Below are 12,586 nucleotides of genomic sequence, written 5' to 3' on the forward strand. Positions count from 1 at the left end.
AGAAAATTATCTCATAATAATTAACAACTCATGTCATAACTAAATCTCGAATTAATAGCCCAACCTTTTATGATGGCCCATCTTTGTGCTTTGTGGTGAAGTAGTTGAAACATATACCGCACATCCAAAAATTCTAAGATGGGGAATATTTGACTACTAACCAAAAATCAATTGTAATAGGGATTATTTATTATAACTTGTTGGTTTTATGCGCACAAGTGTTGCTGCATGCAAAATAGCATATCCCTAAGCTGTAACAGAGAGTTTTGTTCTCATAAGTAATGGTCTAACTATTAGTTTGATGCATTTGATAAACGATTCAACTAAACCTTTTTATGTGTGAACATAAGCTACAGGGTGTTCAACTTTTATCCCAACTACATACAATAATTATTGAAAGCTTGGAACGCAAACTCACCAGCATTAGTAAGATGAATTGTTTTAATTGCATAATCTGAAATTAATCATTTAAACAAATAATTTCGCAAATGACAGGTTGCGAGTTGATAACACATGTGATTATTTTGTAGATGTATCTACCAAAATCATATAATATCAAAACCATCCACATGGTGGATGAATGGACCCATATTCATTTCAAAAATACAAGACATTAACTCTCAACTTTAGCTAGTGAGATTTTAATAATCAATTATCATTTCAAAACAAGCAATACATGAGAATTCTTTAAATTAGAGAAACTTCTTAAATTAAAGAAACTTCGGGTTCTTTAATGAATTATCAATTAATTTTCGCTTCATATATGATCCAGGATGGTCTAACTGGTCAGGCCAAGTAATAAATGTATTTGTATCAGTAAACTTCGGGTTTACTTTAACATGTTTTCAATTGTACTAATAATGTCAATATAAATTCGATAATTAATAATTTTATTATCATTCCTTTTACTTTGTGTCTACATATAGCAATATTGTGACATTTACTCGGAAATGTTTAAATCAATGTGAAGTCCATAATGTCATTAACTCAATAAAAGAAATATAATTTTCAAACAATTATATGCAATATTCACTTGTGGAATATGCCAAAATCTTCAAATGTCCAAATTGACTTTAATGATCAAAAGTGATTATAAAATATTTATTGTAGACATTCACTTGAAGGAATGTGCAAAAATAATTCGGACTATAATGTAAGCATATATCATATTTCTTACCAATAAGATAAATATAGATATCATCCGCTTCAAGGAATGATTAATTAATATAAATCATTGATCATTCTATTCTAAGAATGGACATTTAGCAACGTTTTGAACCATCCATCTTCTTATCTATTTGTCAATAATGACAATAGGTTTCATTTTCATAATTGTTATGTATTGCTACATTCACTTGGGAATGAAGCGTAATCGATGGAACGAATAAATTGTTATTTTGTTTATCCATAGGAATGTATGAGATCAATTCATAATATTTTTAAAATCCTTTTCACAAGAGTTTTGGATCATCAATTAACTAGAAAGAAATAGTCAAGTCATGCATGGAGTTTATTGTAAACCGAATGTATGGATAAAACTAACATCTAAAATATCAAACTTGATATAATGCTAGTGCTAGAAAAAACATTTATAAACCATTGTAGACATGCATAAAATATACTTTAAAATAATACATTTCATGTTCACTAAACTTTTCCATTTATAATTGATCATATCATTTCTCTAAATAATTAACAAATAGAATAATAAAAGCGTATGAACTATCTTTAACAACTCTACAAAAGTAAAAAGTTTCAGAGGGTGTATAATAGGAAAAATATAAGTCATTTACAAAATTAAACCACACGAGTTTTTTTATGCTTCTTATCAAACAACAATCGATTAATACAAATGAGGTCCATAGAAATGCCAATGGCCAAATTAATATAATAATTTTTATTTTTAAATTTATGAAATATTTCCAACCAAAATAATTCAAGAATTAAAATGACAGCGATTAAACTTGAAATTCTATTTTAGAATCAACCCAAAAGTCAATTTAGACATTCCTCAAAATTGTCTTTAGAACTACGCATGTATTAGTATTGAAAATTTCAAATTGTATAACTAAATTAAGAAGAGCATTAAAGGAACGTAATATATATTTGAATTAAATCAAATATGAACAATCATAAAATTCATTGTTTTATCAATACAATTTGCCTACTAAATATGTTTTAGTCGAATATATTATTTAATTATAGAACCTATTATAACGACATAAATAAGCCAGTCAATATTCATTTTCATGAACAAATAATATGCTTAAAATAATAAGTAGCCCATGGAATCAAAAACTTAAAAAGGAATATCATCTTAAATATTTAAATCATAGATCAAGCCAATTTAATATTTAAATATGCTATTGTTGAGAAAAAAAACCCCGCAAAGATAGAGATCTAATAAGTTGATATACCTTTTTTTTTGAAATAAACTTCAGATTGGGCTTTTATTAAAATCACACTTACACAAGCAATTGTTTAAAAAATAAAGAAACGGACACCAGTTATAAACTTGGCCCATCCTAAAATAACTTGAATAATAAAATAATAAAATAAACCTACTCTCCGAGAAAAACGTAAAAGAGGAAAACTAAAAACTGAAGCAGATTAAATGTTGTCGTTCTACTTGCCCAATCAGCGTCAAATCCTTTACCGTCCTTTCATTTCAAAACTTCCTTTCCTTCTTCAAGACGTTTCCAACCTTCCAATGGCATACTTTAATCATAACTGTCTCCACCTTCTCAGACTCCCCTCCTTCCACTCCTTCCCTTTTATGGTTCAATCGGGCTCTCTCACCCTTTCACATGCCGTTTGAACTTCCGCATCTTCAGGGACCCTCCCGACCAGGTAAACTCCTTCATTTCTTTTCAATGTTTCCTTTGCAAGGATATGCGTAAGACTATTCGCTGATCTTGGGACATATTCGAAACTGCACTCTTTAAATTTTAGCCTTAGCTGATGAATATCATAGATATACGCACTTACCCAAGATTTATCTAGGTTCTTTTCCTTGCATTTTCTTATTATTGATAATGAGTCTCCTTCTATAATAATACTTTCCCATTTCATGCCAATTCCTGTTTGGAGAGCTTTCCGACATGCTACTGCCTCCGCCGCAAAAACTGAAGTTATTCGATGATGGATCTCTAAACATGAAAGGAGGACTGAACCCTCTCTATCTCTGGCTACTATTCCCATTGCCGATCTATTTTGTCTACCATCATATGCTGCATCAAAGTTGATCCTAACCATCCGGTCAGGAAGCTTTCTCCATTTTTTGACAGTTATGGGGGCTTTTGGTCTACTTTTATCAATCTCGTTTAACTCTGTTATGTAGCTTTGAACATATCTCCCTGTTTCTTTTCCAGATTTGCCCCATTTCTTATGAACCCTAGCATTTCTATCTCCCCAGATAGCCCATAGTGCACAACAAAATATTCTACATTGGGAAGTCGAGCTCTATGAAAAAACCCAGGTTAGCCACTGAGAGAAATCCATCTGATTATCCTGTAAACACTGATGATATGATAACTCTCTTCATACTGATTTTGAAACAGGACACTCCCGGAAAAGGTGATCCATATTCTCTGGTCTTAAGCCACACCGGGGGCACGCTGTTGTATTTGTTAGCTTTTTAAATACCAGATTAACTCGTGTAGCTAGGAAATTCCACGAGATCTTTCACACTGTAATTTTAATCTTGGAAGGTATATCCAGTAGCCATAATTTATTATAGAAGTCCTTATAGTCGTCTTGAAAAGCAAAAGCTCTAGGATTATCTTCAGTACCTTGTAATAGTTTATAGACACTGCGCACTGTAAACCCGTCCGACGCCTCAGCACGCCAAACTTGGAAATCATCATGAGGTACCTCCGACAACGGAATACTCAGAATCTTCTTGGCAACATTCTCCGGAAAGGTAGCTTCTATTAACTCCTTCTTCCATGTTCTGCTACTATGATTAATAAATTCTGTAACTCTATTGTCATTCAAATTCAAAATTAAATCTGATAATCTGTAGAGCGATAAATCTGGAATCTAATAATCACTACTTACTGAGATGTTCTTACCGTTGCCTACCTTCGAGCATACTCCCTTCATTAACACACTCTTAGAAGCCCAAATGCTTTTCCATGTGTACGAAACATTGTTCCCTAACTGTGAATTTAAGAAGTCAACATTTGGAAAATATTTTGCTTTTAAAACTTATGCTACTAAGGAGTTTGGATTTTTCCAAATTCTCCATCCTTGTTTGGCTAATAATGATATATTAAATTTAGCCATATTTCTAAAGCCCAAACCCCCCTCTTCTTTAGACCGACATAAATACTTACATTGATACCAATGAATACCCATTTTACCATGCGCTTTCTACCACCAAAATTTAGCAAAAACATTTTCAATATCTCCACACATAGTCTTCGATAGTAAAAAACACGACATGGCGTAAGTTGGGATGGCCTGCAAAACTGCTTTAATAAAGACTTCCTTTCCTCCTTGGGACAACATTCTAATGCTCCACCCATCAAGTCTAGTGGAAATCTTCTCTTTTAAATGCTGAAAGGATTCTTTCTTACGTCTACTAACAACACTCGGAAGCCCCAAATAACGCTCCATATTAATTGAAATCTTACCCCCAGTATCGCCGAAACTTCGTCCTTCTTTTCTTCTGAAATATTTCTGCTAAAGAATATTTTAGATTTATTAAAATTAACACATTTCCCAGAGCACTTCTCATATTCCTGCAAAATTTCTTTTATCTCCCTTGCCCCATTCTCTGACGCTTCCCCGAAAAGAATGCAATCATCTGCAAAAAGTAAATGTGAGATTTATGAGCTTCTTCTACTGGCCTTTGCACCCTTTATCAACCCCGCTTGTGACGTCATTCTCATCAAGGATGATAATCCTTCACTACATATCAAAAATAAAAAAAAGGGCTCAGTGGATCTCCCTGACGCAAGCCTCTAGTCGGTCTAAAAATTCTGCCACTTTCCCCATTAATATTTACTGCATAGGACGTTGAGGTAATGCACTGCATAACCAACTCCACCCATTCAGTTGCGAACCCTATACGTAGCATTACTTCTTTCAGATATCCCCATTCAACCCTATCATAGGCTTTGCTTATGTCGAGCTTAACTGCCATGTAGCCTTTTTTCCCCATACGCTTCTGTCTAAAAGTATGCAAGATCTCATAAGCTACTAACATATTGTCGGTTATTAACCTTCCTGGAACAAACGCACTCTGAGCCGCATCAATACATCTTCCAATTACTCCTTGAAGACGATTTACAATTATTCTTATAGATAACCGAACACAAACTGATGGGTCTAAAATTAACAATACTAGTAGGACTTGGGATTTTTGGAATTAACACTATATTTGTACGATTTAGCTTGCCAATACTTGCACCATTATTTAAGACTTCCAAACAAAATTTACTTGTTTCCTTACCGACAATATGCCAAAATTGCTGAAAGAAAATTGCTGAAAAGCCATAATGTCCTGGCGCTTTTGTAGGTCCCAACCCTTTTAAAGCCGCGAACACTTCTTCTACTGAATAAGTTTTCGTTAACTCTCTATTGATATCTGTCGAAATATTATTCTTGATGCCCTTCAAGAGATAGGAAAGATCCCCAATCCCATTTGTCGTGAACAACCTCTGAAAGTATAAGGTAGCTACCTCATTTATTTCACTAGCTTCATTTGCTTCGCCACCTCCATCTTTCTCCAATTTGGTAATGGTATTAATACGCCTTCGGAATGTTGCAAATCTATGAAAAAAACCTGAATTCTTGTCCCCTGCTTTAAGTCAGTTTACTCTTGCCCTTTGTTCCCAATACATTTCATATTTATCAATTTCCATATTCAAATGTACCTTAGTGTCAATAATTTTCGCCATCACATTGTCATTCCTCTCCTTCGCCGTTAGCATATCAAGATGCTTCATGAGTCTTGTCTTTAGCCCCTCTCGCCCAATCTTTATCATACTTGCCCATGCCATTAAGTCTGTTTGTAATCTTTCAAGTCTCTCCACTATCGTGCCTATTCCTGACTCCCAAGATTCTTTGATTGCTTTCTCGCACGTCTCCTCCATCAGCCACCACGCCTCAAATTTAAATTTTAGAGATCTCTTCGAGAAAATTTCCCCACCTATATTAAGAAGAAGTGGGCAATGATCAGACATCGTATGGGTTAAATGTTTAACATTTCCTGCCGGAAAAAGAGACCTCCATTTATTATTACTCACTCCCCTATCAAGTCTTTCTCTAATATTAGTTTTCGGCAGATTTCCCCTCTCCCAAATAAACCACACTCCCGAGTATCCCAAATCTTCTAATTGACATTCTTCTAAGGCCTCTCAAAAGGCTTGCATTCTGCTCTCCTCTCTTCGAATACCCCTAACTTTCTCAAAGGAATACATGATCTCGTTAAAATCACCACCTACCAACCAAGAAAACCCCTTGTCTTGCCCCAGTTTCTTTAGCAGCTTCCACGAATCACTCTTATTATGGACATAAGGATAACCGTAGAACTCTGTGAATCTCCACTATTACTTAACCTTCTCTTCTGTAATCAAAACATCAATATGATTTCTAAAAAAACTTTTCAAGCTAACTACCTATTCTCCTTTCCATGCTAAACACAAGCCTCCTTTCGAACCTTCTGCTTCAATATCAATTTCATTCAAAAAGCCGCAGCTTCATCTAACTCTCTTCATCCTTTACTTATCAAATTTAATCTCCATTAAGAAGACCATTTGGGAACTATGCTGCTTTAAAGAAAAGCGCAGCCTCCTTCTCGCTCGTGGACTCCCCAATCCACGAACATTCCAGCTTAAGATTTTCATTGTGTCAGGTCGGCTTACCTACTGGCAGCTGCCGATCTCAAGAAATCCTGAATATCTGGTTGCTCATCGTTATATACCATCTCTTCCAAAAAGCCTTTATCCCATTCCCCTAAATTATCCTGCTTCAGTCTTTTGAATTTAACTCTGTCGACATTTTCTTTATGACCCCTTATAAGATCTGCATCGGAAGACTTCCTCTTTCTCATATTAGCTTCACCTACTACTTTCATGATCTTGCTGGCCGATTAAGTTCTTTTCCAGTTTGCCTTATCCTCATATTTAATGTGGTCTTGTTTCCTTGGACAAACTTTCGACTCCTCATCCTTTTTGAGCCTCATCAGCCCCTTCTCCTCCCCATTCATCTCCCATCCTTCCAGCAATTCCCCATATTCCTGTGACCCCCATCTCATTATTGTCACCTACAACTTTTACTGTACTTATTTGTGCCACTTTTTCACCTTCAGTGTACGAACATTGGGCTCCCACCTTTTTTATCCACGCATTAAATTTAATTCTTTCATTCCCAAATAATTTTGATTCTGCTTTTAAGGCTAGCGAATAAGGAGGGTTCTCACTGATTTTTCTTATTCTTTCAGGTGTTAACTGGGTACAATTAATCAGCCCATGCCCCAATCTTCCGCATCCAAAGCAGAACATCAGTAAATTTTCTTACTTAAAAAGGACCCACACTTTACTAATAGCATTAGTAGAAACAAAAATACCTCTTCGGAGTGGTCTCCGGACATCCAAATTAACTTTGAGCCGACAAGAATCTTCATTAGTTTCAGATCTGAGAACCCTGCCAAACGTGGCTCCGATTGCATGCATTAAATCTTTCTTATCAAACTCTGGAGAAATCGAATCAATTTTCATCCAATACGGTGAAGAAGTAAGTAAAATTTGATTTCTGTCCACTGCCTGACATAGTCTATCAAATAGGATAACACTGTTGCGAAAAAACCAAGGCATACCCTCCAAAATCAACTCCAAATCATCAGCCAACTCAAAACCTATCAAGAATAAATTTTGACCCACCATCTGAATCTCAAACTTCTTTCTTGTTTTCCAGATGCTTTTCATATAGGCCCTAAAGCTTTCTGGTTTGTATAGTTTTTTCGTCCAAACCGTACATATCAATGTAGGTTTAGAACTTGGCACTACCCTAGAGCTCTTAACTGATAACATAATCAATTCTTCTGCAAGAAGTGAAATCTCCTCCCCCTCTCTCGACCGTCACCACCGCTTTCCTCCATCCCAAGCCACCGCAATTACTGCTTTCTCTAGGACTTTTAGCAAAGCACTCTTGGGAGCAAAGAGAGAATTAGGGTTTCAACAATTTCACTAATTATTTTGTTGTATTATTATGTTTGACAGTTGATATACCTTTCTTGTTTGACATTGAATCTTGATGATCTTATCAAGAAGTAAGCAAATAAAGTTCCAGTAGTATAGTTTGAACGCAATCAAAATTCATCAACAACAAAATCTCAAAACAACTTATATGATACTAATACACCCCAACGTTAAAAACACTGAATCAAAATTATACCGATATCAAAATCTAAAACATATGTTGTCTAGAATTTAGAATATATATATTCAAATTGAAACCATCAAATAAACACATAAAACAATTAGTTTAATGATGACTAAAGGACCGATGCAAAGTCACAAATTATGATGAACCTTAGGCCTTAATTAATAAAAATGATCAATGAAATAATGGATCGTTATTTACAAATCTATCAATTTATAACATTAAAATTAATCTATCATCATTCAAACATAATCACCAAGCAATTATCAAATAGCATATATTAAGAAAAACATTTTTATGGAAAAAATCTAAACATTTTTATGAAAAAATCTAGGTACATATAAGCATGCGATGTGATAAGTAAATTTAATTAAATTTCTTATCTTCTACTAAAGTTTCAATAGCACGGCAAGCAATCCATAAAATTTGACATAAAATTACTTTTAATCAAATTTCATAATGAGATCAAATCTTTTACCATCCTTAAAATATAGAAGTAAATTAAATTAAATAAAATCATCATAATAGATAAGTTGATCTTTAATATATATATATATATATATATATATATATATATATATATATAAGTATAATAAAACTAAAAGAATTATAGTAAGAATAAGAGAGAAGAGTAGACACAAAAGTGAGACTATAAATCTACTTTTCTTAGATTCAATAAGCTTATACATGCCTTCTATTTATAGAGCTTCAATCACTATAGGTTACAAATACGTAATAAAGATAATTAAGGTACCCTATGAATTCTTTAGGGTTACAAAAGTTACAAAAGAATGAATTTGGAGATTATGAGAGTTATATGGACATCCATTTATCAATGGATTTATAACAAAAAAAGATTAATTATGAATATAAAATATTTTTAATACAATCATTATATATATTAAATATAGGGTAAATTATTAAAATGTTAACGTGTTCTAACATTTTAGTCACTGAGCCGTTAATTTCCGTTAACGGTGTAACTGTAAGCTGATGTAGTACATCAATCATATTTTCAAATAAAAATTTTAGGTTAAATTATACAATTGGTCCCCATATTTTTTCGTTTTGAGCAATTTATTTATTTATTTATTTATGTTCTTTTAACTTTCTTCTTCTTCTTTTTTTATTCTCTTCTGCTTCTCCCTCTATTTTCCTCCATTCTCCATCTCTTTTAACATAAAAGAAAAAAATTTAAATTGTTCAAAACGAAAAAAATATAAACCAATTGTATAATTTAACCTAAAATTTTCATTTGAAATGATGATTTAATGTTTACCATTACACCGTTAATGACAATTGACGTTCGGTGACTAAAATGTTACAACACAACAACATAAGTGATCAAACATAAGTGACTAAAATGAAACCTGATGGAAACAAAAATGGCTATTTTGGTAGTTTACCCTTAAATATATAATATTATAATTATTCAAAATTAAAAAATAAATTTAATGATTATATAAAATATAGTATTCTTTTAGGATATAAAATATAACTAAATTTGTGTAAGCATGTGTGAGCTGAAGCAATCCGAATCCAGAAAATAAAAATTAAAAACAAAGGAAAATGGAATATTTGTTTAGATTAAACCTGGGATAAAGTAACGTTTTCAAAAGAAAATTATTTATTTTAGATTTAAATGATAATAAAATTTAAAGCAAATTTATGAAATAAAATTAAATATTAAAAAAATACAAATATCCAGCACAAGAATTGAGAACAGCCACTAAACTAGAAAGAGAAACCAAAACTATATGCTTACCATTACCAAATACCAAGTGCAAGAGGTAATTATTTCACTAAATCTCAACTCCAAATATATGAATATATGTATATATCACCCTGAATCCCTTGGCTTGATCGTTGCCTTCAAGGCGTTCTTCATTACCACCGTAAACTCCAATTTCCCACTAAAATCCACCTTGCTATTTGCTGGATATGCACTCCATTCAAATTCCTGAACCATCCTCGCTAACATCAGGTGAACATGCACCGTCGCCATCCCTAAACCAGGGCAAATCCTCCTCCCTACCCCAAACGGCATCATCTTCACCCCTTTCACCCCCATTATATCACCATCCTCTTTCCCTAAGTAGAATCTATCCGGGTCGAACTTTTCTGGGTCGGACCATATTTTCGGATCGTCGCCTATTCCCGGCAGGTAAATCTCCAGGTTCGCATCCGTCGGGATGTCGTATCCCCCCAATGTTGCTGCCTCCTCAGTAGCTGCGTGTGTGAGCGAAAAGTACGTCGGTGGGTGCCTACGTAAGAGCTCTTTCACTACTGCTTGCAAGTACTTGAGCTTTTCGATATCTGTTTCGTCTACTCTTCGATCCCCGACCGTGGATTTGATTTCGTCCAACAGTTTGGATTGAATGTCTTGGTTTTCAATTAGCTGTGCGATGCCCCATTCGAGTGCGGTTGCGGTGGTATCGGTGCCGCCGTTGAGGAACTCAGAGCAGAGTGTGACCAGCTCGGAATTGGACGGTGCTGATTTTCTTCCTTCAACTTTGAGATCAAAAAGGGTGTCGAGGTATGAAAACGACATGGCGGATCGATCCGATCCTGGGTTTAAAAGAGCTTCTCGACGCTTTTCGATGAACGGGACGATGTAATCTATTTGATGTTTACGAACTTGGAGCGCTTGCTTGCGTTGCTTGGAGAAAAAAGGGCTTAAAATGGGGAGATAATCGTCGATTCTTGGATCAAGTGTGATCAAAACAGTTTTCATTACTTCATCCATTTTCTCCACTGTTTCTTCATCCATTTCAACCCCAAAACACATGGCTAAGAGTATACAAAAAACGGCGAAACGAGCGTTTTTCAGCACCGAGACAACACCGTCATTGGCGGCGGCTTCGGCTTTGAGACGGTCAATGAGTTTATCCATTGCATGCTCTCTAGCAGTGCGAAACTCTTTAAGCCTAGTCGAACTCAACATGTTTTGAACCATGTTTCGCCTCAGAGACCTCCACACAGGACCGTAAACGGCGGCGTTTACGGTGAACTTGTTGCAGCTAAAGATATTCCGAGTGGGGTTTTCCCTCGGCCGGCTAGCGAAAACAACACCTTTTTCGATAAACGCTTCATGGCAGAGTTTGGCGTCGCTAAGTATAATCATGGTTCGAGTCCCCATCTTGAGAGTGAAAATGGGTCCATATTGATGACGAAGTTCATCAACGTATTCAAAGAATGGTTTCCCAGAGCGAGCAACCTGGAAAAGATTACCAACAACAGGCCAACCAGGAGGCCCTGGAGGGAGATTGAAGCGTCGTTTGGCTTTTGATTTGCATGAAAAAAACAAAATCAAGCATGAAATGAAGAAAGCGAGGACATGGTAAAATGAAACAGCCATATCTGTGATAGAAAAAAATTTTAGCAGATAGATGATTATTTAGGGAAGTGGCGGTATAAAAATAAGCAGTGCATGAAATTACAGGTGGGCTGCCATTAAAGCTGATAAGGGAAGGTTTCTACCTTTTACTGCTGGGTGTTAAATGCCGAAAAACAAACCCATGGGCTACGAAGAAACCAGCTAAAAAGCAAAAGGAGTATAGATAAAGGGTATTTGTGAAAACGAATTAATTGCATGCAACTACTCAGTCTCATGGAATCTAATATGAAGATCGGAAATGCAAGGGTGTTGGATGTCTACACCTGTTTGACTTCATTTATGTCTACTCGGTACTTAAACTGTGAGCCCACACGGGTTATTTTTGTTTTTCCCTTTGAACTGTCACTCTCAGCTGTTTCTATGGTGCAGTATTCAACCAGCTCTTTAAAACCTCACCTTCCTAGAACCAGTTTTACAATATTCTATCATATTTAATGAGCCAATTCATAAAAAGAGTGAAATGAATATAAATGAGTTCATTTAAGAATATAAATAATCTAACAAGATTAAACAACTCTTAAAATCTTATTTAAGCCAACATCTTTTAATCTATATTCGAAAAACCTAACACGATTCCATTAGGTTTGTAAAAAAACATTGTTTTGTTAGGTCATTTATAATTTAAGTTCAATTTATTACAAAAAAATTTAGTTGATTCTGTCAACAAACCACTTAAAACCTCGTTTTACCGTTACGCAACGGAAAAAGTGTTGCATTTGATTTTTGTATAAAAATTCGTATTTTAGATCGTATTTGGCCGGTTATTAAATTTGTTCCGTTTTCATCTGCAAAATCCCA

General features: G+C 34.6%; 2 protein-coding genes and 1 long non-coding RNA gene across 3 annotated transcripts; 1 reads left to right on the plus strand and 2 right to left on the minus strand.

The window, feature by feature from the left end:
* The first annotated feature begins 2,603 nt into the window (after positions 1–2,603).
* On the plus strand, positions 2,604–3,950 carry LOC105778486 (uncharacterized). Its single transcript, XR_008189646.1, has 3 exons — positions 2,604–3,258; positions 3,372–3,478; positions 3,561–3,950. It is a non-coding gene; the product is annotated as an uncharacterized LOC105778486 (long non-coding RNA).
* A 3,222-nt stretch (positions 3,951–7,172) lies between these two features.
* Positions 7,173–7,934, minus strand: LOC128034005 (uncharacterized). Its single transcript, XM_052622519.1, has 2 exons — positions 7,577–7,934; positions 7,173–7,246 (listed from the first exon to the last, which is right to left on the minus strand). Exons 1-2 carry the CDS (start codon positions 7,932–7,934, stop codon positions 7,173–7,175), a joined length of 432 nt encoding a protein of 143 aa, XP_052478479.1.
* Positions 7,935–10,034: 2,100 nt separating this feature from the next.
* LOC105777365 (cytochrome P450 77A3) lies at positions 10,035–11,829 on the minus strand. Its single transcript, XM_012600611.2, has one exon. The coding sequence runs from the start codon at positions 11,747–11,749 to the stop codon at positions 10,232–10,234; it is 1,518 nt and encodes a 505-aa protein (XP_012456065.1). The 5' UTR covers positions 11,750–11,829; the 3' UTR covers positions 10,035–10,231.
* Between the last annotated feature and the right edge of the window lie 757 nt (positions 11,830–12,586).

This window comes from Gossypium raimondii, chromosome 10, assembly GCF_025698545.1.
Source record: "Gossypium raimondii isolate GPD5lz chromosome 10, ASM2569854v1, whole genome shotgun sequence".
Classification (NCBI taxonomy): domain Eukaryota; kingdom Viridiplantae; phylum Streptophyta; class Magnoliopsida; order Malvales; family Malvaceae; genus Gossypium; species Gossypium raimondii.